The sequence below is a fragment of the Pleurodeles waltl genome, chromosome 1_2, assembly GCF_031143425.1.
Source record: "Pleurodeles waltl isolate 20211129_DDA chromosome 1_2, aPleWal1.hap1.20221129, whole genome shotgun sequence".
NCBI classification, from domain to species: Eukaryota; Metazoa; Chordata; class Amphibia; order Caudata; family Salamandridae; genus Pleurodeles; species Pleurodeles waltl.
Genome location: NC_090437.1, coordinates 983174643 through 983198538, shown reverse-complemented (window position 1 = coordinate 983198538; position 23896 = coordinate 983174643). Strand labels below are relative to the sequence as shown.

General features: G+C 48.3%; 1 protein-coding gene across 1 annotated transcript in view; it reads left to right on the top strand.

Annotated features, from left to right (window-relative positions):
• Positions 1 to 22964, top strand: part of SLC10A4 (solute carrier family 10 member 4) — a 176930-nt gene extending 153966 nt beyond the window's left edge. The window contains exon 3 of the mRNA XM_069201597.1: positions 21909 to 22964. Coding sequence (XP_069057698.1) covers positions 21909 to 22424 — 516 coding nt within the window. The 3' untranslated portion in view covers positions 22425 to 22964. The remainder of the gene's footprint in view (positions 1 to 21908) is intronic.
• The last annotated feature ends 932 nt before the right edge of the window (positions 22965 to 23896 follow it).

The window sequence follows — 23896 nt, the reverse complement described above, 5'->3', positions numbered from 1 at the left end:
TGCCCAACCAGTTTGTAACCTGAACTTCAGCATAGCTTGAACATTATTACAGCAATGTTCTCTGCGGCCAGTAGGGAACAAAAGGATCAGAGAGGAATGTGGGACCAGTTTGATAGGCCCTGCACACAATTGTTAAAAGTTTAAAAAGAATCTGATTGGATATTCACACCCTTTGAGGAACTGGGTTATTGCTTGAACCAGAAAATAGTGAAGGAAAAGGGATACATGCCTCCAACTTATGCTGTTAACCCGCCACCCATCTGACTAGAATCAGAATGCATGGTGAGGCTAGCCTGGAAAGCAGCCACTGAAATGATGGGATGGAAATGGATCATTGCAGTAGAAATCCTATTGTGGGATTGCCACGACCTAAACAAAGTGGGGGCACTAGAAAGTTTCCAAAATGAGACACAGTCGTGATCTCCAAAGGACAGTAAATACATCAAATCATTAAACTATTAAAAATATAATGTACCCTACATGCTTCACAACACTTCAGACATGCTGAGACATGCCCTGGGGAGGTACAAGCAAAAGCAAGAAATAGCATAATTAGTAAATAAGGTCCTGTAAGAACCACTGGGAAAAACTATATCACAGAGTTACAGAATACTAACCAATACTTTTCTTGAAGAATTAGTACAGGTACTAGAAAAGTAGGAAAAACATATGGGACAGATGAAAGATAAGGAATGAAAAGAAGTCAGGTAGGCACCTAATGGAAATGAAGGCAGGATTTAGATTAATCCAATTTAAACTCCTGCATCACATTTACCACACTAGTAAATGAGCTATACCCAGTCAGACCTTTGCCTGAAAAGTTGCAGCACAAATGGAACCTTCATTTTCAAATTATTGGAGTTCCCTGAATCGCAAAATATAGGTGAAACCCACACGGAATGGAGAATATGGAGGGAAAAATCACCATCAAATTACAAAAATGTATTGTGCAACACTGGGTTAGTGTTGGCTAGACAGAATGTAGTAGACTATGGAGAGGCTCAAAGGCCACAACATATAATGACTGGCTTCTGGAAATGCGCTTCTGTAGGGCAGCAGAATAAGACATCTGGGTTGGCCACACATGTCCCAAAAACCAGGGTTAGATGGTGTGCGTTATCCAACCTGGGGTGATCCACATGGGACTGGGGATGTAGCGCACTCTATATGGCAGAAAATAAGTGGGGAGAGGAAACTGTAATATAATTGTAAAAAATCAAATATGTACAAAATTACATTTGGCAAACAAGATACTACCACTCCTAAAAGGGGTTAACCTAGATTTTCAAAATGTAAATCTTTTACCTCTAAAGGCTTGACGCAGGGGGTAACGACCACCAAAACCCTACAGTCGCTTATGAGACCTCATGTAACATAATACCTGTATACAGCTACAGTGCAATACCAATCCACCTGGAAAAGCCTACAGGCTTTAACCTACGATTCTCACTGTAAATAAGCAGACTTGTTGCATTTGTCATTACTTTTTATAATAAACATCCGATCTATGGCATCTGATATGGCTGCTGTAATGAACCAAAACGTCCTATAGCCTGTATTTTTGGCTGGTCACCATAACTGACTCAATGATAATACATTGAGCATAAATGTTTCCATAAGTCAAACATATAGGGGGTCATTCCGACCCTGGCGGTCATAGACCGCCAGGGCCGGGGACCGCGGATGCACCGCCAACAGGCTGGCGGTGCATCCAGGCCAATTCTCCCCTGGCCTGAGGAATCCTCCATGGCGGTGCTCCAGGCAGCGCCGCCATGGGGATTCCGACCCCCTTCCCGCCAGCCTGGTTCTGGCGGTTTTGACCGCCAGAACCTTGCTGGCGGGAACGGGTTCGAGGGCCCCTGGGGGCCCCTGCAGTGCCCATGCCAATGGCATGGGCACTGCAGGGGCCCCCTAACAGGGTCCCACAAAGATTTTCAGTGTCTGCATAGCAGACACTGAAAATCGCGAAGGGTGCAACTGCACCCGTCGCACCCTTTCCACTCCGCCGGCTCCATTCGGAGCCGGCATCCTCGTGGAAGGGGGTTTCCCGCTGGGCGGGCGGGCGGCCTTCTGGCGGTCGCCCGCCAGCCCAGCGGGAAACTCAGAATGACCGCCGCGGTCATTCGGCGGCTCCCGCCAGGCGTGCGGTTACCGCCGCCGGCGGGAGTCGGAATGACCCCCATAGTCATGCAATTACAAATATGTATCAATGTAGAGTTGGCAAAATATACTACACTACCTAACAGGAGTTCACCTGGATTATGAAAGTGCAAATCTTCCATTCTTAAGGTATGTATGACAGGGGTCAGGGGATGAGCAACACAAGCACCCTTGTCTATTAAGATAATCCATGAGAGTCCATGTGACAAAATGCCTGTGTATAGCATTTTACACAGTGTGACAACAATCTACCCTTTAAGGTCTATTGGCTTTAACTTATGATTTGTAGAAAAAAAAAGCTAGGCCTACTGTCTTTGTCATTACTTTTCATAATAAACATCCGATCTATGGCATCTGATGTGTTTTTTTGCATGAACCAAAACGTTCTATAAACTTTATCATAGGCATACAGTTGCAAATCAATATACAGTCCCTTTGAGGTGGCCCAATGAGGATTCTCGCAGTGCAAATATTTCACCTTCCGGTTTGTCAGAGGGCATAACCAACACCAAAGCCCTTGTTACACTATTAATCTGTGTAATTCCATGTGTCAATGTTCCACTCTGCAGGGTTTAATACTATGCAATAGTCCGCCAATAAATGCCTATTGGTTTTAACATATGCTATTCACAATAAATAGGTCAAGCCTACAGCATTTGTCATACCTTTTCATAATTACCAGATCCGGCGTACAGCCTTTTTCGTTGGCTTGTAGTCATAACCAACTCAGTTCTGTTGTACTAATCATAACCATACTTTTTTAGTTAAATCACACACATTCTGCCTAACCAAATGCTGCACTCAAAGTAATCAAAATGTGGGCAGAGCTAAAGGTCTTCTACCAGTAGTACTTCACAAAACTCCTTTTCCTTTTGATCATTTAAGGTCGAGCGACAGAGGCACTGTCAAGGCAGACCTAAAAAAAATGGTGAATGTGTTCTCAAAATGATTTGGAACATAGGGAAATTTGAAGATTATCAGCCTGTCATTTACTGAAATGTTACCAAACAGTTTACAACATTCATATATGTCACTGCTATCAGTCTCCATCAATTCAGAGCTGCTGACGGTGAAATAGGATCCCACAGTGACCACTGCAACCCGCTAGAGAAGCTGCTGTGTCCCTCCGGTTCACCGGCTCTAACAGCATGGGGCCCTTGCATCCACCACTACAGACCTGTTTTGCAAGCACAGCAGCCCACCTTTAGCTGACCAGTAGGCCCGTGCCTAGACTGTGAACACTCATAAAGGACAGCACGAACAGTAATGTATATGGATCGAAACGCTGCCATAGAAAAGACACCATGGTGGTCATTACAACCCTAGCGGACGGTGTTAAAGCGGCGGTAAAACCGCCAACAGGCCGGCGGTGAAAAAATTGGAATTATGACCGTGGCGGAAACCGCCAACAAAGACAGCCACTTTAACACTCCGACCGCCACAGCGGTACAGACAAACAGCGCGGCGGTCACCTCCAACAGACAGGCGGAGGACAATGTACCGCCCACAGTATCACAACCTACCAATCCGCCACCTTTTCCGATGTGGATTCACCGCGGATAAAAACACGGCGGAAACAGACATTTCAAAGGGAAAACGCTCACCTCTACACACTCCACGAGGAACGACGACACCATGGAGCCGGAACTCCATATTCTGCCAGCGATAGTCTTCCTGCGCCTATACGAGGATCATCAACGGCGGCGGTGAAGACCACGGTGAGTACTGCACCTACGACATAGGGGAGGCAAAAACTCAGGGACACACACAACCAACATCCCAACCCCCACCCCGACCCTCACCCACTACAACACACACACCAATGCATATCTATACATTACAGTAACACCCCCCAAACCCCCCCGGAAGAATGCAAAGACAAAAGGAAATGAGTTGAACCATTGTACTATATCAAAATACAGTAATCTAATATATACATATATATATACACATTAAACAAAATATACACCACAATTAGTAGTGCAGGTAATGCACCATTCATTGTCCGTGGACCACTGGGCCCAAAATGCATGGGCGAGGCCCACACAAGATACCTGATCAAAATGGAGAGAACACTGCAGGGGCATCAGATAGAAATACAACAGGCACCTCAGGGGGAAGGGAAGGGGGGGCACCTCAGCCGGATGAATGGATCCACGAGGGGACTCCATGTCCACTGTTCAATCCTGGGGAGTGCAAAGCCACAGTCTCTCAAGTCTCTGCAGTGGGTGGGTTGCCCACTGTACCATCCTGGGGAGTGCAAAGCCACAGTCTCTCAAGTCTCTACAGTGGGTGGTTTGCCCACTGTTCAATCCTGGGGAGTGCAAAGCCACAGTCTCTCAAGTCTCTGCAGTGGGTGGGTTGCCCACTGTACCATCCTGGGGAGTGCAAAGCCACAGTCTCTCAAGTCTCTACAGTGGGTGGTTTGCCCACTGTTCAATCCTGGGGAGTGCAAAGCCACAGTCTCTCAAGTCTCTGCAGTGGGTGGGTTGCCCACTGTACCATCCTGGGGAGTGCAAAGCCACAGTCTCTCAAGTGGATAACAGTCTCCACTGGTTCTGGAGGGGGACTGGTGCCCAGAGTGCAGCACACACCCCGTGACGGTCCTAGTTGCGTCACTGCCCCTGCCGCAAATGGGCTAGCGGTGCATTCCATGGCGGTCTTTGCCCTGTTCAGCGGTCCCTGGCCTGTTCAGAGGTGCTTGCGTTGCCAGTGTCAGACCTGTTCAGCAGTGCATTCCATGGCGGTCTTTGCCCTGTTCCGCGGTCCCTGGCCTGTTCAGTGGTGCTTGCCAAGGCGGTCCTTCATTGCCCAGCAGGGCTGTGGCTGGCGGTCCTTCATGGGTCAGCTGGGCTGTGGCTTGCGGGGCCCTCCTGGCCAGCTGGGCTGTGGCTGGCGGTGGCCACCTGGCCAGTGACTCTGGGGCTGGCGCTGGCCTCCTGGCCAGTGACTCTGGGGCTGGTGGTGGCCTCCTGGGCAGTGACTCTGGCGGTGGCCTCCTGGCCAGTGACGATGGGGCTGGCCTCCTGGGCAGTGACTCTGGCGGTGGCCTCCTGGCAAGTGACGATGGGGCTGGCCTCCTGGCCAGTGACGATGGGGCTGGCGGTGGCCTCCTGGGCAGCGGGGATGATGGCGGTCCTCTCTGCCGTGCTGCTCCTCCCAGACTTTGGAGATTTCTTCTGCCCCTTCCCGACCTTGGGAGGAGTCACAGCTGAGTCGACACTCCCCCCGGGACCCTTGTGAGCGGCTTTGCTGGCTGGAGTCTTCCCCCTCTCCCGCCGGGCACTGTCCAACTTCTGGTGCTTCACAGGGGGGGGAACTGGCTGTGCTGTGGCTCCGTGACACTGGCTGTCCTGGTGGCCGGTGCACTCCACATACCTGTAACAACAGGCACCATTGGTTCCGGAGATTTTTTGGCTGAGGTGCTACTACGGGACCTATGAGTTGGACGTGGGGGGTGGTGGGAAATAGGTTAAGGGGGACCAGGAAAAGTTTTTGGGAGACACTGGGACGGGTAGATGGAGGGGGTTTGGGAGTGGAGGAAGAGGTGGTGGTTGTAGGAGGTGTAAGTTTTGTGGATTTGGGTGCAGGTGCATGGGCTGGAGGCTGTTGTGAGGTGGATGGCTGTTGGGTGGGTGTGTGCCTGCGTTTGTGTATCTTCAGAGGGGGCGTCACAGACACACTGGGAGAGCACACAGGGGACGTGTAAATGGGAGGGGGGGTGGTGAGTGCACGTGAGCGGGGTGTGGTGGTGGGTGTGCTGGTGCGGGACGTAGTGGCTGTAGTGGTAGTGCATGCAGGTGTGAGTGTAGATGAGACTGGGAGGGAGGAGGGAGACGACGACGAGGGGGACACAGTGGAGGCAGTGGATGTTGGTGTGTCTGTATGTGTGTGATGCTTGCGTGAGTGCCTGTGGGATTTGTGGTGCTTATGTTTGCCTGAGCTTCCCTTGTGTGTTGACGTGTGTGCATGCTGGTCTGTAGGTGTGCTTGGGATAGGCTGAGGTACAGGGGATTGGGTCGGGGTGGAGGAAGTTGGAGGGGGGAGGCTAGACACAGGGACAATGGCTGCCATCAGTGCTGAGGCCAGAGTTTGCAGGGATCGATGAAGGGCAGCCTGACCAGAATGAATGCCCTCCAGGAATACATTTGTGTGTTGCAATTCCCTTTCTACACCCTGGATGGCATTCAAAATGGTAGACTGCCCAACAGTGAGTGACCTGAGGAGGTCAATGGCCTCCTCACTGAGGGCAGCAGAGGTGACAGGGGCAGGGGCTGAGGTGCCTGGGGCGAAGGTGATGCCCACCCTCCTGGGTGAGCGGGCACGGGGCGAAGGCTGAGGGGCTGCTGGGAGGGCGGTGCTGGTAGGTGGGGTGGTAGCTGTACCTGTAGAAGTGGGGGGCACAGATTTTGCCGCCACCACAAGTGAGCTCCCATCGGAGGACGAGTCCGTGTCGCTGATTGCAGATCCTGTGACCGCCATGGTGCTCCCCTCGCCCTCCGTCCCACTGGTGTATTCTGAGTCCGTGGTGTGGGCCTCCATGGCCATGTGGGATGCAGCTCCCTCGTGCTCCGGTGCCACTGTACCTCCGCCTGATGATGCTGATGCACACAAGAACAGGGAGACCACAAAAAGGGGGGGGGCGACAGAAGAAAGACAGGTTGAGTGCATGGCTTACCGCTACTGTTGGCGGACAATACAGACACAGCAGCCCCCTCCACTACGTCGCGCTGTTGGGCTCTACAGATGCAAATCCTGGGATATGGCCTACATGGCTATGGTCGACATCTGCACACATAGATGACACAGGGACATGAATACCTGTACTTGGCACTCTACAGAGGTGGTGTGGGGTTCCACATGGCCTGCATTATGGAGGGGCCTAGCCTACGGAACTCGCCCTGACCTAGGGAAACCCACAGCCCTCCTCCCCCACCCAGACACCTTCACTGCGCGCAAAGTCCACTGAATGATGTTGTACTCACCCCCTTGTGTCTGCTGTGATGCCCTCAAGCGCCCATCCAACTCAGGGTAGGCCACCGCCAGGATCCGGAACATCAGGGGGTCATGGTTCGACGGGCACCCCTCCCACATTGGGAGGCCATCCCCAGCTGAGCCTCTGCCGTCTTCTTGCTCCAGCGGCGAATGTCCTCCCATCTTTTCCGGCAGTGGGTGCTCCGTCTGTGGTGGACCCCCAGGGTCCGGACGTCCTTGGCGATGGCACGCCAAATATCCTTCTTCTGGTGGGCGCTGACCTACATGACATGTACAGGGGAAGAAGAGAAGTCATTAACAACTGCACCGTCTAAGTGAGTTGCCCACATCCCTACCCTTGCCATGTGGCACATGCATTCACAGTCCTTCATGCACGCAGAACTGTGCCCCCTTCATTCTTACAACCAGCCCTCTCCACACAGGCATAGCCCATACAACATGCTCCCTGTGTACTTACGTGTTGGTCTGGAGGACCGTAGAGTAGCGTGTACTGGGTGAGGACCCCGTCCACGAGCTTCTCCGACTCCTCTGCAGTGAAGGCAGGGGCCCTTTCCCCAGACGCACGAGCCATTGTCTCTTCCAGACCGAGGTCACAGCAGCACTTGCAGTGTAGGTCCTCTCCTGTCGAAGATCAGGTATCGAGTGATTGAACAGATAGAAAATGGCGGTCACGTCCGCGGCGGTGCGTACCATCACCGCCGGCGTACATCGTCATTGGCTCCTGGGACCCATAGGGTCCAATGTTAACCAATGCAGCATTGCGACGCGGTCTTCGACCGCCTACCGCGACGGTGTACAACGCCAGCACAGTTACCTCACATCCCATTGTCCCACTTTAGAGGTCAGGCAGCCGCCATTTCAGGGGCCCACATGCCCTAATTACCAACTGCGTCACACAGACCTAGGCCTTGTCGCACAACACAAATACAGGCCACATTTTGTGTATGAATGGTGTTCTGTGTAGACTGTGGGAACATACCTCTGAGTTGTTTGACTCTGTGGTCGCTGTTGTCATTCCTAGGCACCGTCTGCTGGGACATGTGAGGAGATGGCGGGATCCTCCGGTGTACCGACCGCTGGTGGACCTGTCGACAATGGAGGAAAGATATTTGATCATCACCAACAGGTTTGACCGTGCCACAATCCAGGAACTATGTGCCAGTTGGAGCCTGACCTGATGTCAGCAATCCGCCATCCCACAGGGATCCCCCCTCAAGTGCAGGTGCTATCAGTGTTCCATTTCCTTGCAAGTGGGTCATTTCAAACAACAGTGGCCATGGCATCAGGGATGTCCCAGCCTATGTTTTCCAACGTGTTGTCCAGAGTGTTGTCTGCCCTGCTGAAACACATGCGGAGCTACATCGTTTTCCCTCAGGTGGAGGATTTGCCTACAGTTAAAGGTGACTTCTATGCCCTTGGACATACCCCCCACATCATAGGTGCCATTGATGGGACCCATGTAGCTCTGGTCCCCCCCCCACAGGAGTGAACAGGTGTACAGGAACCGGAAGAGTTATCATTCAATGAATGTACAGATGGTATGTTTGGCAGACCAGTACATCTCCCAGGTAAATGCTATGTTCCCTGGCTCTGTGCATGACGCCTACATCCTGCGGAATAGCAGCATCCCTTATGTGATTGGTCAACTCCAGAGGCACCGGGTGTGGCTATTAGGGGACTCTGGTTACCCCAACCTGTCATGGCTACTGACCCCAGTGAGGAATCCCAGGAACAGGGCAGAGGAACGCTACAATGAGGCCCATGGGCGGACTAGGAGGGTGATCAAACACACCTTCGGCCTCTTGAAGGCCAGGTTCAGGTGCCTGTATATGACAGGTGGATCCCTATTCTACTCACCAAAGAAGGTGTGCCAGATCATCATGGCCTGCTGTATGCTTCACAACTTGGCTTTGCGACGACAGGTGCCTTTTCTGCAGGAGGATGGTCCAGATGACGGTGTTGTGGCAGCTGTGGAGCCTGTGGACAGTGATGAGGAGGAAGCAGAGGAAGAAGACATTGACAACAGGGACTCAGTTATCCAGCAATATTTCCAGTGACACACAGGTGAGAACACATTCCTGCCTACTACAAGTACTTTCACACTTCTACCTCTATCCTGTCTGTCGATTTCAACCAGTATATGGTAACTGAGTTGTACATTTCCCTTACGGTTTCACAGATGTGGTTTCCAACGTGTGTCATCTGCTTAGATTACTCATGGACTTGAGATGTGTGACATAGGTATGTTGACATTACATTTGAAAACGCATTTTGTCACTGTCATTGCTAATACACATTTTCGAAATCACAGACTGACTCCAGATTGTTTTGTGCTTCAAGGGTGTTTATTGAAGTGCTCAATATTGGAGGGGGGTTGTAATATGGTGAGGGGTGATGGTGGAGGAATGTCCATGGCAGAGTCCAGTCTATTAGTCTCACAGATGCATTGCCCATATGGGCATAGGAAGTGGAGCTGGGGCAGTTTAAATATGGACAGGGTGACAAAGTGGGACAGTGGGATGACAATCAGGGTGGTCTCATTTCTTGGCGGGGGTCTTGGCATCATGCTCTGTCTTGTTCCTGGATCTCAGGGACCGCTTGCGGGGTGGTTCTCCGTCTGCAGGGGGTGGGGTGCTGGTGTGGTGGTCCTGTGGCGGTGCCTCCTGTCCACTAGCGCCAGCGGAGGTGGTGGGCAGTTCATCGTCCAGGCTAGTGGCAGGGGCCCCTTGTAGTGCCACAGTGTCCCTCCTGGTGTTGAGTATTTCCATCAGCACCCCTACGATGGTGCCCAGGGCGGAGCTGATGGTTCTGAGTTCCTCCCTGAACCCCAAATACTGTTCCTCCTGCATGCGCTGGGTCTCCTGAAACTTGGCCAGTACCGTTGCCATCGTCTCCTGGGAGTGGTGGTATGCTCCCATGATGGAGGAGAGGGCCTCAGTGAGAGTGGGTTCCCTAGGCCTGTCCGCCCCCTGTCGCACAGCAGCCGTCCCAGTTCCCCTGTGTTCCTGGGCCTCCGTCCCCTGGACCATGTGCCCACTACCACTGCCCCCAGGTCCCTGTTGTTGTTGGGGTGGTGGGTTATCCTGGGTTCCCTGTAGTGGTGGACACACAGCTGATTGACGTGTCCTGGGGACGGAGGTATGGGCCCGCTGGGTGGGTGATGTGCTGGTGTAACCAGAGGGTGGAAGCTCTGTGGTGGCCTGTGACTGGGTGTGGGGAACCGACTGTCCCGAGGCCCACGATGGTCCGGGCTGGTCATCTGGATCCAGTTGGACAGAGCTGCTGTCATCACTGTGGGCCTCTTCTGTGGGTGGGGTGGAGATGTCTGGACCCTCCTGTCTGGTGACGTTGGGTAGGGGTCCTGCAGGGGTGTAAAAGCATGATTACTGCATCTGTTTGTGTCATGGTGTGCAATGGGTGGGTGACCGTGTACCCCAGTGCTAGCATTCCTGTGTGAGGGCTTGTGTGATGATGGTTGAGGGGGTGTTATGGGTATGTGCAGTGGGCATGCTTTAGTGATGGGTGTCCATGCTTTGTTGTGTCATGCAGGGCTTGGTGTTGGGATGTGTGGTTTGTGTTATTAGTACATTTGTGAGGAGTTGCAGTGATAGGGGAGGGGGAGGGGTCGAGGGTGGGGGTCTGTGATAGCATGCGGGGAGGGTGGGGGATATGATAGTTAAAATTTGACTTACCAGAGTCCATTCCTCCACCGACTCCTGCGAGGCCCTCAGGATGCAGAATCGCCAAGACCTGCTCCTCCCATGTTGTTAGTTGTGGGGGAGGAGGTGGGGGTCCGCCACCAGTCCGCTGTACCGCCGGGTGGTGTCTTAAGACCACAGAACGCACCTTTCCCCGTAGGTCGTTCCACCTCTTCCTGATGTCGTCCCGATTTCTTGTATGCTGTCCCACTGCGTTGACCCTGTCGACTATTCTTCGCCATAGCTCCATCTTCCTTGCAATTGAGGTGTGCTGCACCTGTGATCCGAATAGCTGTGGCTCTACCCGGACCATTTCCTCCACCATGACCCTGAGCTCCTCCTCTGAGAACCTGGGGTGTCTTTGCCGTGCCATGGGGTGGTGTAGGTGATGTGTGGGGTGGTGTATGTGGTGATAAGTGTGGTGATAGGTAGTGGTGTGTGGTGTTTTGTGCGTGGAAGTAGTGTGGGTGATGGTCTGGTGTGCCTGTGGATGCTTGGTAGTAGTTTGTAGTGTCTCTCTCTGGCCTTCTTTCTGTGTTTTTGTCGTAGGGGTTTGTGGGATATGTGGGTGGGTGTTTTATATTGTATTGGGTGTGTGGGAGTGGTGTGTGTATGTGTATCAGGTGTGTGTATTTCGAATTGTCCAATGTGGTTGTGTTTTTTTAAATGTGTGTGTATTTTGAGGGCGGCGGTGTGTACCGCCAATGGAATACCGCAGTTGAAAGACCGCAGCGTGGATTCGTGTGTCGTGATAGTGTGGGCGTATTTCTGTTGGCGTGATGGTGGAGGTTTTGTTTTCGCCAGTTTATCACTGACATTTGGTGTGGCGGACTTGTGTGGGTGTCTGGATTTTGTCGGATTTCGAGATATGGGTCGTAACAGCTGTGGCGGAATTCCGCGGCCACGGCTGTGTGTTGGCGGTCTTCTGCACGGCGGTAAGCGGCTTTTACAGCCAATGTTGTAATGACCGCCCAAGTTTCGCTATTCCGGACTAATTAAGATGATGCTTGTAACCCTGGTTTCCCTACTCATAGTCTGCCTGTTACCTCTGCTGGTCACACAAGGATTATGTATACCGTATACTATAAGGTCAGTTCTCTGGGGCATGCACAAAAAGCGGCTGTTAGTACTGCTCTGTCCCTGGAAATATAAAAGCAAAAAGACTTTTAGAAATTCTAGGGGATCAATTTACTTGGGGAATATACAGTAAAAGGCACTCTACTACCTTCTATGCTAGCAGTGGGGAAAGAGGGAAATGTACAGATTCACAAATATAATTTTACATCTAACCTATGATTAGCCAAGCACTCTGCTTGCTTTCTGCTAGTATACTAGTGTGAGAGGGTATATCACCATTACTAATCCCTTCTCAAGTTCAAGGCCCTCAGCACTCCTTCTTCATTTTTAGTAAGCAGGCTGGTTTGGTGCCATTTGGCCTGGGACTGGATCAGTGTAAGAATATGTGCTTTTGCTGAACAGACTAAAGGATAGCAGACTCAGAAGAAGGCTTCAGTTGGAGTCACGCTGACCACAGGATGGTCATGGTAATGCCATATTCTATACAGCTTGTGATCATCACTCCAAGAGTGCTGTCTCAGGTACAGGTTTGGGTCAGGATGCAGCAGGTCCTTGGGTGTGATGGGCCGCCTCATTGGGTGCCACTCGTATAACCACATGTGGCATCATGCCTGCGGGGGAAAGAAGGTGCTCAAAAAGGGGATATTGGCCGCCTCACAGAGTACCTCTCATGGGGTCACATGTCAGCCTTGAGCCTACTTAGTGTCCTGCTCTCAACAGAGATGGGTCACATCTGTGGGTACTACTCACTGAGTTACAAACCACCCTCATCATGCAGGGTACAGCAGCTCACAGGATGTCTCTTCAGAACCCACTATCTGGTCTGCAGTACTTCAACCAGCTGATTTCACATCAGACTGGACCATCAAGCATTGTCTATAGTCTAGGTTGCACTTAGCAGTGCTAAGCACATCATAGCAGCACACAAACGTTCTCAAGCCCTAGGGCAAAAGCCAGTTCCTAAACACTCTAGGCAGTCTGCTGCAGCTTCATAAAATAGCTCAGTCACATTGATGTTATCCCCAGTGCTAGGCATTTGGGGCCTGATGTAGATATTGACAGACGAGTTACTCTGTCACAATAGTGACGGATATCCCAGCAGCACAAACCACAGGATGTAGGTGGGACAGTAGCTCCATCTTTTCTTTGAGTGTGTGCTATTTGTCTTGGTATTCCTCTCTCAGGTTGCATGTGTTGGACCTTAAAAGAACTGAACAATCTGGAGGCTTTGTACATACAGGGAATACCACAACATCCCCAGTACCCAGGTACTTACATGCACATGCTATATATAATCAGGGGAATGAGGAAGTCTATTTGGGACCTACTATACAGATTAACCAAGAAACGCCAGTGGACAATTCCCCTAAGTAACATTCAGGTTAGAGAGGCTGTGTGGAAATGGGGTCTATAATATGGTGTGGTTGTGCAGCCTCACCATGTAATACACTTACCAACACTGTAGGTATAGTAGGTTTCATCTGCAAAACCCTCAGCACAACCCTGGGTAGCTGTGGCACTGAGCAGCAAGGCTTTGTCTGAAGAAAAAGTGTTAAGCATTTAAACAGCACCAAAACAATTGAGGTAGAAATTGACAACACTCAGGAATTCTGACATCAATTTATAAAAATATGTTGTATTTTTTAAATATTTAGACACTAGAACAAAAAAGATCCACTGGAGGGTTCCAGGGATGTAGATTTAACAAGAAATAATAAGTTTGTGCAATTTCACTCAACCGCGAACAAATCAACTAATTGGGCACTTAGAAACGTTTTCAAAGAGAAATTTAGGTAAGTGTCAATGCGGTCGGTTAGATGTACTTGGGGTGACCAACTCTAGCATAGAGCTAGTTAGGGGGACCAGCAACGTCCTCAACAGCAGTTACCTTCACAGGGGAAGCAGTCCTTCAGCAGATCCAGACACCTTTCCTTTGTTGCAATGGAATCCTATAGAGCGGTTCTGATGCAAGAGATGAAGGATGCTGAAGATGCTCTAAGAATGCTTTGGATGCAACATAGTTGATGGGGCTCTTCCTGCAGTAAACTTGTCAGTCTACAAAGATGGTGGTGGCGTCCTGGTTGCAGGGTGTATGTCCTACAAAGTCCTCTCCCATGTGCCCGAAGTCCAATCGTCACTAGACTACAAGCCGGCCGTTGTCACGGTTACAGGTCAATCCTTCCTGGATCAATAGCTAGCACTCCTGGGCTTAGCGAACTCTGGTGCAACTCTGTGCATCGGATCTTGGGCCTCGATGTAGCACGATGTTGGTGGTAGTGGTTTGAAGTCTTTGGGCTGCCATCTTGCCCCAACAGGCTTCTTCAGCTGTTGTGTCCCTGTGCTGCGAACAGGAAGCTAGTCATCTGGCCCTTGGAGTTCTCTTGGCTTGTCTGGGCTCCGGAGACAACTTTGCCTCACCTTAACAAAGGGGCAGCATTCAATCTGGTGTCCCACATTGGCTCTTCAAAGGCAGCTTCACCTTTTGGGGCTCACACCTATGTGGCTTCCTGCAGGAGGGAGGTGTCACTTGCCTGGCCTACAACCCCTCACTTTTCTCCTTCTTGAGAGTCATTTGCACGTCTCTGCAGAAGGGCAGGAAGCTGTCTCATAGAGCATGCTCCATCTGTGCACAGCAAGGCACAGGAGAGTTAAAGGCAACAAAGTGGCAGCTTCGCTAAGGCTGCACACTGCAACAGGTTACATTATTTTCGACTTGAGCTACATTTCAGGCTTAATGCAATGGGTTGTTTGATACCTTGAAGTGCCCACTTTGATTGCACCGTTCTGGAGTTTGCACTGATGAAAGGTTCAGCGTGTAATCCTGTGCTCATCAATTGGTGACCAAGTCTTTCCACAGAAAAACAGTCAGTTCTTATGCTTTAATATCAGGACATTTAAAGCACATGTCCTGCCTGTGTCATGGGTTGCACTCTGCCTTTAGGGCTTGGTAGCCCTGCCAGAGAGGTGAATTACACACATGTCCAGGGGAAGTAGTGATTTTGCCATTACTTTCAATGGCAAGTCGGGCTAGAACTGCACAACTGCTCTACCAATCTGCAGTGGTGGACAGGGGAAACTTGCTTTACTTGGGTGGACCTCCAGGGTGGCACAATCAGTGCTGCAGGTCCTAGGGTACCCCTCTAAATTACATGCTCTGAGTACCAGGGTACGATTTACTAGGGTCTTACAGGTAAGTTACCAATTTCCAATTGAGTATAGCCAGTTCAACAAACACTTTATTTTGAGAGCACAGGCACTGAGGTCTGATTAGCAGGCCTCAATACACTCTCAGAGTTAAAAAACCAGTAGCACCAATCGAAGAAATTGGGGGTGACCATACAAAAAAGGCATTTCCTTGCAGAGGCCTTCACTACTTCAGCTGCCACCGAGCTTCAGTACAGCTGCCACCGAGCTTCAGTAGTGCCATAGCCTGACCAGAGTGATGATAGTAACACATACTAAAAGAAGGACTACTTTGGGGGTTCGCCCAAAACCCTATTAGAGTCTGGCAATCTGTCATTGAGCAAAATATCATAACCAAGTACACACTGGTCAACATATTTGTGATACAGGTCTCTTGCACTAGAAAATGTACTCGGTCAGAACAGTAAAAATCAAGAGTAGAATGTCACAAGGACAATGCAAAGCAGAATAAGTGCCATATAATGGATTTAGGCTACTCAGCATATTTACTTAAATTTAAATAATATTTTTCACAAAACTCTAAAACTGCTTGATTATTATATTTATTGCAAGAAATACATGTGCTGTCTGAAACAATCATTCTGCTATATGCCACTATCCAAGACAAAGTCTTCACTGACCGACTCATGTACCATTTGTCAATCAATCAATCAGTAGATTTGTAGCACGTTATTTGTCACCGATGAGGGTATCCAGGTGCTGGCAGGGTCCAGTTGATTAGCCAAGTCTTCACAGACTTCCAGAACTCTGGAAGAGATGGAGAGGTCCAGAGATGAAAGTGTAGCTTGTTCCAAGTCTTCACTATTAGGTAAGAGAAGTAGCTCTGGTTTTCCTCCTCTATAGAGAGCTGGAAATTGTGGGGATTCATTGACAGCTCCTGCAGTTATAATGATGTTTGTGGTCACCCAAAGCTCACAGCAGATGCTGATCCTGTTCAAAGTAATGTGAAGCCCCTACATGATCTCCTAGTCAAGAGTGGCATGGGCTTTAAGTCATACATAGGCAACGCCCCTGAAATGAATCAGAGCGAGACAGCAGAATATTGAGTTATGATGCTAAAGTGGTGGTAGGAACCCATGATATGCCCATGCCATTCTCATCGTAAAGCTCCATAAGTTAGGTTTTGCGTCACATGTGGAATTTAGTTTTGATAATGATATACAGAGCAATCCAACAAGAATACTAAGAGCACTGAAAGCCACATTTTCAATGGTATGTGCTTAACTGAGATCTCAGATAACGGGTTGTGTACTCCTGGTAATACCATGTTCAAGGAGAAATAAAAATAGGTAGCAGGCACTTGCGGATACAGCATGCATGGCTTTGGAACCAACTACTGACCAACACAAAATAATCACACAACATGGCATCTTTTAACAAGAAGATGAAAAAAAACAGTTGCTCATTAGATCCTACAATATAACATGTAATCTTTGTGCAGCACATGGACACCTTTTTGTGGTTCTGGTGCTATATTAGCTCTAAGGTTGGCTTTCGGTAGCATGAGAGAGGCTTGTGGTGCTCACCATTTTGGACTCCTTCAGCCTAGCAGAAGAAAGTAACATCTTGCTTGTTTAAAGAGTGTTAAACTTTCTGCTCAGGTCACTAACCCGGATTGCTCTTTCACTTATTTTTTCCTCACTGTGTATTTTTACAGCAGTTGCAGCATCCCTGCCTTTAAAAGGGTACATGGCTATTGCTCATGTCACCAAATCCAGTTCTTGACCATCTGTCATTGCTTCACTCATTTGACAGCATATCTGTCTTATGTAGCTTGCCTTATGGACTACTGTGCCTTCTCTGATTACCCTACTCCCCCTTTTTTGGTGTAAATGCACGCAATACTCCACTACATCGCTAGCTCGGTTGATGCTATCTAGCTGCCTATATGTTTAACCACTTTCTTTAAAATGTCCCTACTTTTAAGACAGACAATCTAGGTAAATCCCTGCCATGCCCCTTCCCGTTCCTTTCAGTGTAATAGAAACAATGAAACATTATACATGGTGTAGGGTTGGCCTTTTGGCCGCAGGGGACCACCATCCCCCGGAACCAAAACAAATATATTAAGGGGAGGGTATGTGCAGCCTCCCTACACAAGCCTTAATAGGCCCCAGATGCCCCATCTCTGGGGCCAAAGTTCATTATAAAGGGGAGGGGCCTCGTGGCTCCCCTCCCTGAGCCTACTGTGCCTCTGGGGTCCCCCGTCCCCTAATCTGAGTGTTTTTTGGTGGGTGCCCCAGTGCCCACCCAGGGCACCCACCAAAAAAACACTCAGATTAAGGGGACATGGCATGCGGCCCCAATCCCCAAGCCTCACTAGGCCCGAGACTTCATCCCTGAGAAAAAATTCAAATAAAAATGGGAGGGGCCTTGCACCCCCTCCATTCTCTGGCCGCAGGAAACCCATCCCTGTGTGCCATATCTTATTTAAAAGGGTAGAGGGCCGTACAGCCGTCCTTCCCAAGCCTTCATAAGCCACGGTGACCCCCATTCCCAGGAGTCATATTATATTTAAAAGGGGGGCACGCGTCCCCTTCCCAAGCCTTTATAGGCCTAGAGGACCCCATCCCCTCCCCCAGGGCTGTATTATAGTTAAAGGGGAAGGTGGGATACGCAACACCATTCCCTGAGCCTTCTCAGGCCCTGGGTACCCCATTCCACGGGTCCCCTCTCTAAAACTTGGTTTGGGACCACCCCTTTTTCTCAGCCCCCACTTGACAGATCACTCCGAAACCTTCCATGCACAATCTAGCCAAAAAGTAGCAATTTTGGAAAGTTTCATGGAGATTTGTCAAAAAGCACATAACTTTTTAGCAACATAAAAAATCCAATTCCTATGGAAACATGATCCTTACTATGACTACCTAGTGGCGATGACCACTGGGTAAAATGTATATCTTCACGGTATGTAGATGTGGTGTTAACAATAGTAAATCCATACTTCCCTATATGCACTTAACTTTTGATATTTTGTCCCTTGACATTCTCTCCTTGATATTCCTGTGCCATGATATTCAGGGGGGCGATATTCGGTAGTACAACCCCCAGTTCTGAAAAGTGTTTGCACAACACTTGCTAAGGGTGCTGCATAAACTTTTAATTTCTTTTCAAGGATCAGGGTATGTAATGCCTGGTATGAGGAATCCAGCCAGATCAAGCAAGCTTTGTAAGGGGAAGGCAAACTAGTGAAAGCACAAAAAGTGGTGCATTTAACTGATATAGCAGAAAAAGAGGGTACGCAAAGGATATTGCTGTGCCTTGGCGCCAAAAAGAATTTTACTGGATGGACTGGGTGTTCTTACTGGCAACACGTCGGCAGGTGGGCTTTGGGGATACCCTGATGAGGAGGGGATGTGGTGTAACGGCCAGAGCTGCCGACATTGGAGCTGGGAAGCCAGGTTCGAGTCTCGACGCTGGTTCAACATCCTGTGATTCTTGGTAAATCACTTAATCTCACCGTGCCTACCAAAAAATGAATGTGTCCTTGTGTAACGTAACTGGTGCTAATGTAAAGCGCTCTAATATCTTCGGGTCGAGTTTGTGCTTATATAAAACCGCAACAAAATATAGATATTGGTGGAATACTTTAAACCACAAGTAAAAATAAGAATCTGTGGCACCTTATCAGACAGGGCATGTATTGGCAGGGGCATCAGGCAGTTGTCCCCAATGCCTTCACTGCTATATGCTTCATGCATGGAACCCGTAGCACAGCAGATTAAAGCTAACCAACAAGTTAAAGGTGTGAAATTGGGGAGAGAGGTCTATAAAACTACACTTTTTGCAGAAGATGTGAGGCTAAAAGTGACAAACCTAAATAGTTCGACCAGGAAAGTAATGACAGAGCTGAAGAGGTATCAGGATGCAGTGGGATTGAAGGTTAATATAGCCAAATTAAAGGTTATCTTGGTGTCAGTCGATGGAACTGAAATGGAGAAGTTGATATCCAAATCACCATTTAGATATTCTTCCTCTCACATTAGACATGTGGGAGTAAAAAAATCACTCCAAATACAAAATCACTGTTGCAATCACCTTTCCAGGGCCTGTGTAGGGCTACAGGATCTCCCAGGTGCTATGTAGAGCTGCACTCCTTGAGACTGCATAACATATCATGGGTGGGTCATCAAAATGTCTATACTTCTCAAAATATTGTATTTATTTCAAGCATTGTCACTGTGAATTGCAAAAGTTGAATTAATGACATTACAAAATCTCTTAATGGAATGCACAAGAGGACAAGAAACCACAGGTGCAGAAAATGCAGAGCACACTACACCCTTAACATTTTTGTTGATTCCCTCACTACCACAGGGCAAAAGTGCCCGTCATCTCTCCACAGCCACTCTCTCACACACATTTTTTTTTTTTTTAAATAACTGGTAAATGGTGGCTTTACTAATGAGAATGCCCGTCTACCCAAATGAACCCTCATTAGCAACATTAAGAATAGATAATTTAAGACTGGGGAAAAAGTCCATAATGCCCTCACCTGGTTTTTGCAGTTTGCTCGCAGCTCTTTGATGACAGTTCGTAACAGTCACTGTTTTATATAAGGGTTGTATCTTATGAACTGCGGTAAAAAAGGGATCTCTGTTACAAAAGCAGTAATCCACTCAGCTATCCACATAAAATACAGATCAGTGATCTGTACGGTACCCGTTCTTTGCAGCAGCTATATTAACCCTCTGCGCTACTTTATGGCAAGTCAAAAATGGCACTACACAAAACTCTGATCTTTCTAGTGCAGCGCCCCTCCCGCCCAATAAGGGAGATCTGTGCATACCCCATATAAATATATAGAAATATACTATCAAGCATCTCAACTTATGTAATTGATTGTGTATAAGGGGAGAATCGGAGAAAGGACAGTGCACTATTGAGCTCAACATAGCAAAGAAACCCCTGTGGGAGATACCATAGATTCCAAAATCCGAGAGACACAGATATGTTTATCTGTTATCAGTATATCTACAGTAATGAGGACGTAGGATATGTTAAATAAAGTGAAGATAACAACCTACCCATCTCCGTTTATGACTTTGTGAGGCCATCCTGCCAGAGGAAGCAGGATGTTTTACACTGGGGGATATGTTTCGAGGGGATTATAGAAAGAATTTAAAGACTTGAGGCAAGATATGGTTTGGCAGAGTAGGGACAGTTTCAGTATCCACAGGTGAGGCATCGGGCCCTCCATCCCTCGATTAAAAGGGGGCTACCCTAGATGTAACCCCATGGAAAAGGGCCTCAAGTCACACTAAGACAAAACATGCATTCAATGACATATACTGCAGCCTACGGAAGATCAAAGGGGGTAACAAAACGACCTATAAGTAGGCATGAGAGAAGGACTTGGATTTTAACTGACAAGGATCAGTGGGAAGAGTGATTTATTAGAAACACCAACCATTTGAGCCATGCCAAAGGTAGGGAGGCAATCTACAAGATACTCTGTACATAGCCTCTGACCCCTGTGAAGCTACATACGCTCCACGGACAAAGGTTGGACAAATGCTGGGGGAGTTGTGGTGAGACTGCAAACATTTCTCATAAATATCGCTGGGATGTCCTTGATTAAAGAAGTTTCGGGAGGACATCTTGTAGACCATTAAAGAAATTAAATTACATAAGACAGACAAGTGCCCAAAAGTGACTATACTAGGTCACCCTTCATTATTCAGGCGGGTTTATCAACATTCTGCTGCTATAATCAGAATGAGAGTTTCTGGCTTAGTGGGGGGGGGGGGGAATCGTGAGTCTCCCACAATGGAAACTTGGTACACGAGTATTTGGAATGGGGAAGTTGTCTAGTGGTATACACAATAAGGAGGAGGTTTTACGAAAATATAGGTTCTGCTGCCACAGTATCTAGCAAAGGACTACTTTGATGACCAAGACCATTGAGACACCTTAAAGACTTCTAAAATTGTTTATGACAAGGCATGCACATATTTATGGGACACGAAAGATTCAAACCATGCAATAAGCACTGAAGCTGGAAAGGTGATCGACATGGAAAAGAGATGGGAAGGGTGTTAAGGGGGGAGAAAGGGATACATTTGTTGGGAATTCTTGTTTCGAATATCTACTATCTTTCACTGTATATTGAAGCATATCGGTCTTTAAATGGACAAATGGATTTACTGTTTAGCATTGAAAAATAAAATCACCCAAAAAAAAACGGATAATGAAAAGGTTACCCAATTTAAGAAAGTGCTACACTGCCATACTAATGGTAGGCAACACTAATCAAATGCTTAAAGTATATGATCACATGTATTATGCAATTTACTAGGGCTTTCCTGCACCATGTGGTTAATTGGCTCTGTTCATGGCATGGCAAGTAATACTATGGTCAGCCCTGCCAAGAGTCACGTATCTCGCGTTTGACTAACGCATTTCCAGTCATTTTCCTGCATTAGCGCAATGCCTGAGATTTTCACGCAAAAGAACTGTCCTGAAGTGCGTAAAACCTCTTGTTCCAGTTTCTCAAGCTCCAAGAAGTGTTTATCAAAGGCCACAAGGTGGCGCTGGTGTACAACTGGGGGGTATAGGATCCTCGATATAGTACGATGTTAATACGGTTCCCTCGTCTTCAACGCTTGATTGTGCTTGCGAGAAAGCGTCACTCATAGTTGTTGAAATAACACTCATATTTACACTGAATTTATGAAAATATCACACATGGCAATCTGAAACCTTGACGGCTATGTATGGCCAGACTCCAACACGAGCGCACTTTTAATTATTTGTCTGTTTGGCTTTCCTCAGGTCTCCCTGTGGTCTCTCCTTGTGACCCTGCTGATTCTCTTCATTCTGACGGGCACGATGCTGGGTCCTGAGCTGCTGGCCACCATTCCTGCCTCTGTCTACCTCGTGGCTGTGCTGATGCCTCTGGCTGGCTTTGCCCTCGGCTACGGCGTGGGCACTCTCTTTGATCTGTCACCCAGCTCCCGAAGGACAGTGTCGCTGGAGACTGGCTGCCAGAACGTGCAGCTCTGCACAGCCATCTTGAAGCTGGCCTTCCCACCAGACCTCATAGGCAGCATGTACATGTTTCCGCTCCTCTACGCGCTCTTCCAGGCCGCTGAAGCAGGGGTCTATGTCCTACTCTACAGGATGTACCGGAAAGACGTTCTGCACAAGCAGGAGCCGCTAGAGGAAGATCAAGACACGGACATCTCCTACAGGAAGTTGAAAGAGGAGGAAGGAGATCTCTCCTACGGCGCAGTCACAACAGGGGACCCCAATTCTTTCATTATGGAAACAACACAAACCACGCTATAGTTTACAGCGCTCTTCTGAATCACAAACTGGAACGGGCAATTGCATTATTATGAAATATTGCTATTTTTGTAGACGTCGTCATATCATGTCTAAGGATTTTTTTAAGTGTAGATCTTCTTTCTCCCTGATTAAAGAAACATGTTCCTCCATTGCATGTGAACAGGAGAATGGTGCATTTGCTTGATGTTCCCCTCGAATTTCCCTGTTGAAACTCCCAGTCAACCACTGGCAAGTTTGGGCATTTCTGATGGCATTTAGTGTTGTAGAACTTGAAACTGTGAAGGACTTACCAAATTCGATGTCTGAAGATTTGCTTGTGACAAAAAATGCAGTCAAATCTATTTGTAGAAGCCATCGTCTTGTCCCTCTGTGATGTATGAATTCCCCCCACGATGTCATTTATTATATGTTACAAGCGCACCCAAAAAAAATCAATGAAACAGAAGTAAAATTGATTAACGTACAATGTGCCACCTCGGCAGCCCGGGAAAAACAGTGGAGACGCTGTCGTGTAAAACATTAAAGGCTAAGCAAGTGAAATATTGTGTGTCAAGAAGCGCTGTCTGGGCTGGCTTTAAAATGGACTGAAAGAGTATTATGTCCCTCCTTCGGCAGAGAAGACATGTGAGAACCGAATTAGCTTCAGTCACGTGTTGAGCCATCAGTGTACAGAAACGCTATTTCATGCCACCCACATTTTGGCCACTAATGGTACCACAGAGATGATGCTTGCAGACTTCCCCTACCCCTCCCTAGCCAGCAACAGCATCCTATTTATTGTAGAAGGTGAAGTGCAGTGCTTTCCAAATGTTATAATGTTTGGTCCCCCTTGTCTTAAAACACGTCCTTGAAGCCCCACAGAATTGCACATATGTTTTATCAGTTATTCTACAAAGTTAATATCAGATATATTTGTTATGAGGGGTTTCCATCACCAGCACTGTCCAGCCAAAAAACAAACATCACCAAATCAACAGGCATTGAATAACTGACGAGATCTGTCGTGCACTGCTGGACAATTCGGAGGATTTTAATATTGTCCACCACTGCAGGTCCCCAATATCCATACAATCTGAGCACTTCTTTACATCTCACATAGACACTCAGATACTAAATGATTATAAAAATGCCCATCCCAGCAGATCTCTTCATTACTCTCTCCCGTCAAAAAGGCCAGCTCTGGACCACGACTATACGGAGAAGGGGCACAACTTTGCAGTAAACAACTAAGACAGTGGTTCCCAACCTGTGGTCTGGGGTCTCCTGGGGGTCCATAAAGTCTCCTCAGGGGGTCCGCGACTACTTAGAAAATTTTATAATTTTAACAGATTTGGTGCCTAGCTTTCAGTAATGACACAGTGGGGGGGTCCCCGGACTTCCAAAATGATTTAGTGGGGGTCCCTGGGTTCCACTATTGATAAAGTGGGGATCCACCAAAGTCAAAAGGTTGAGAACCACTGAACTAAGAGACT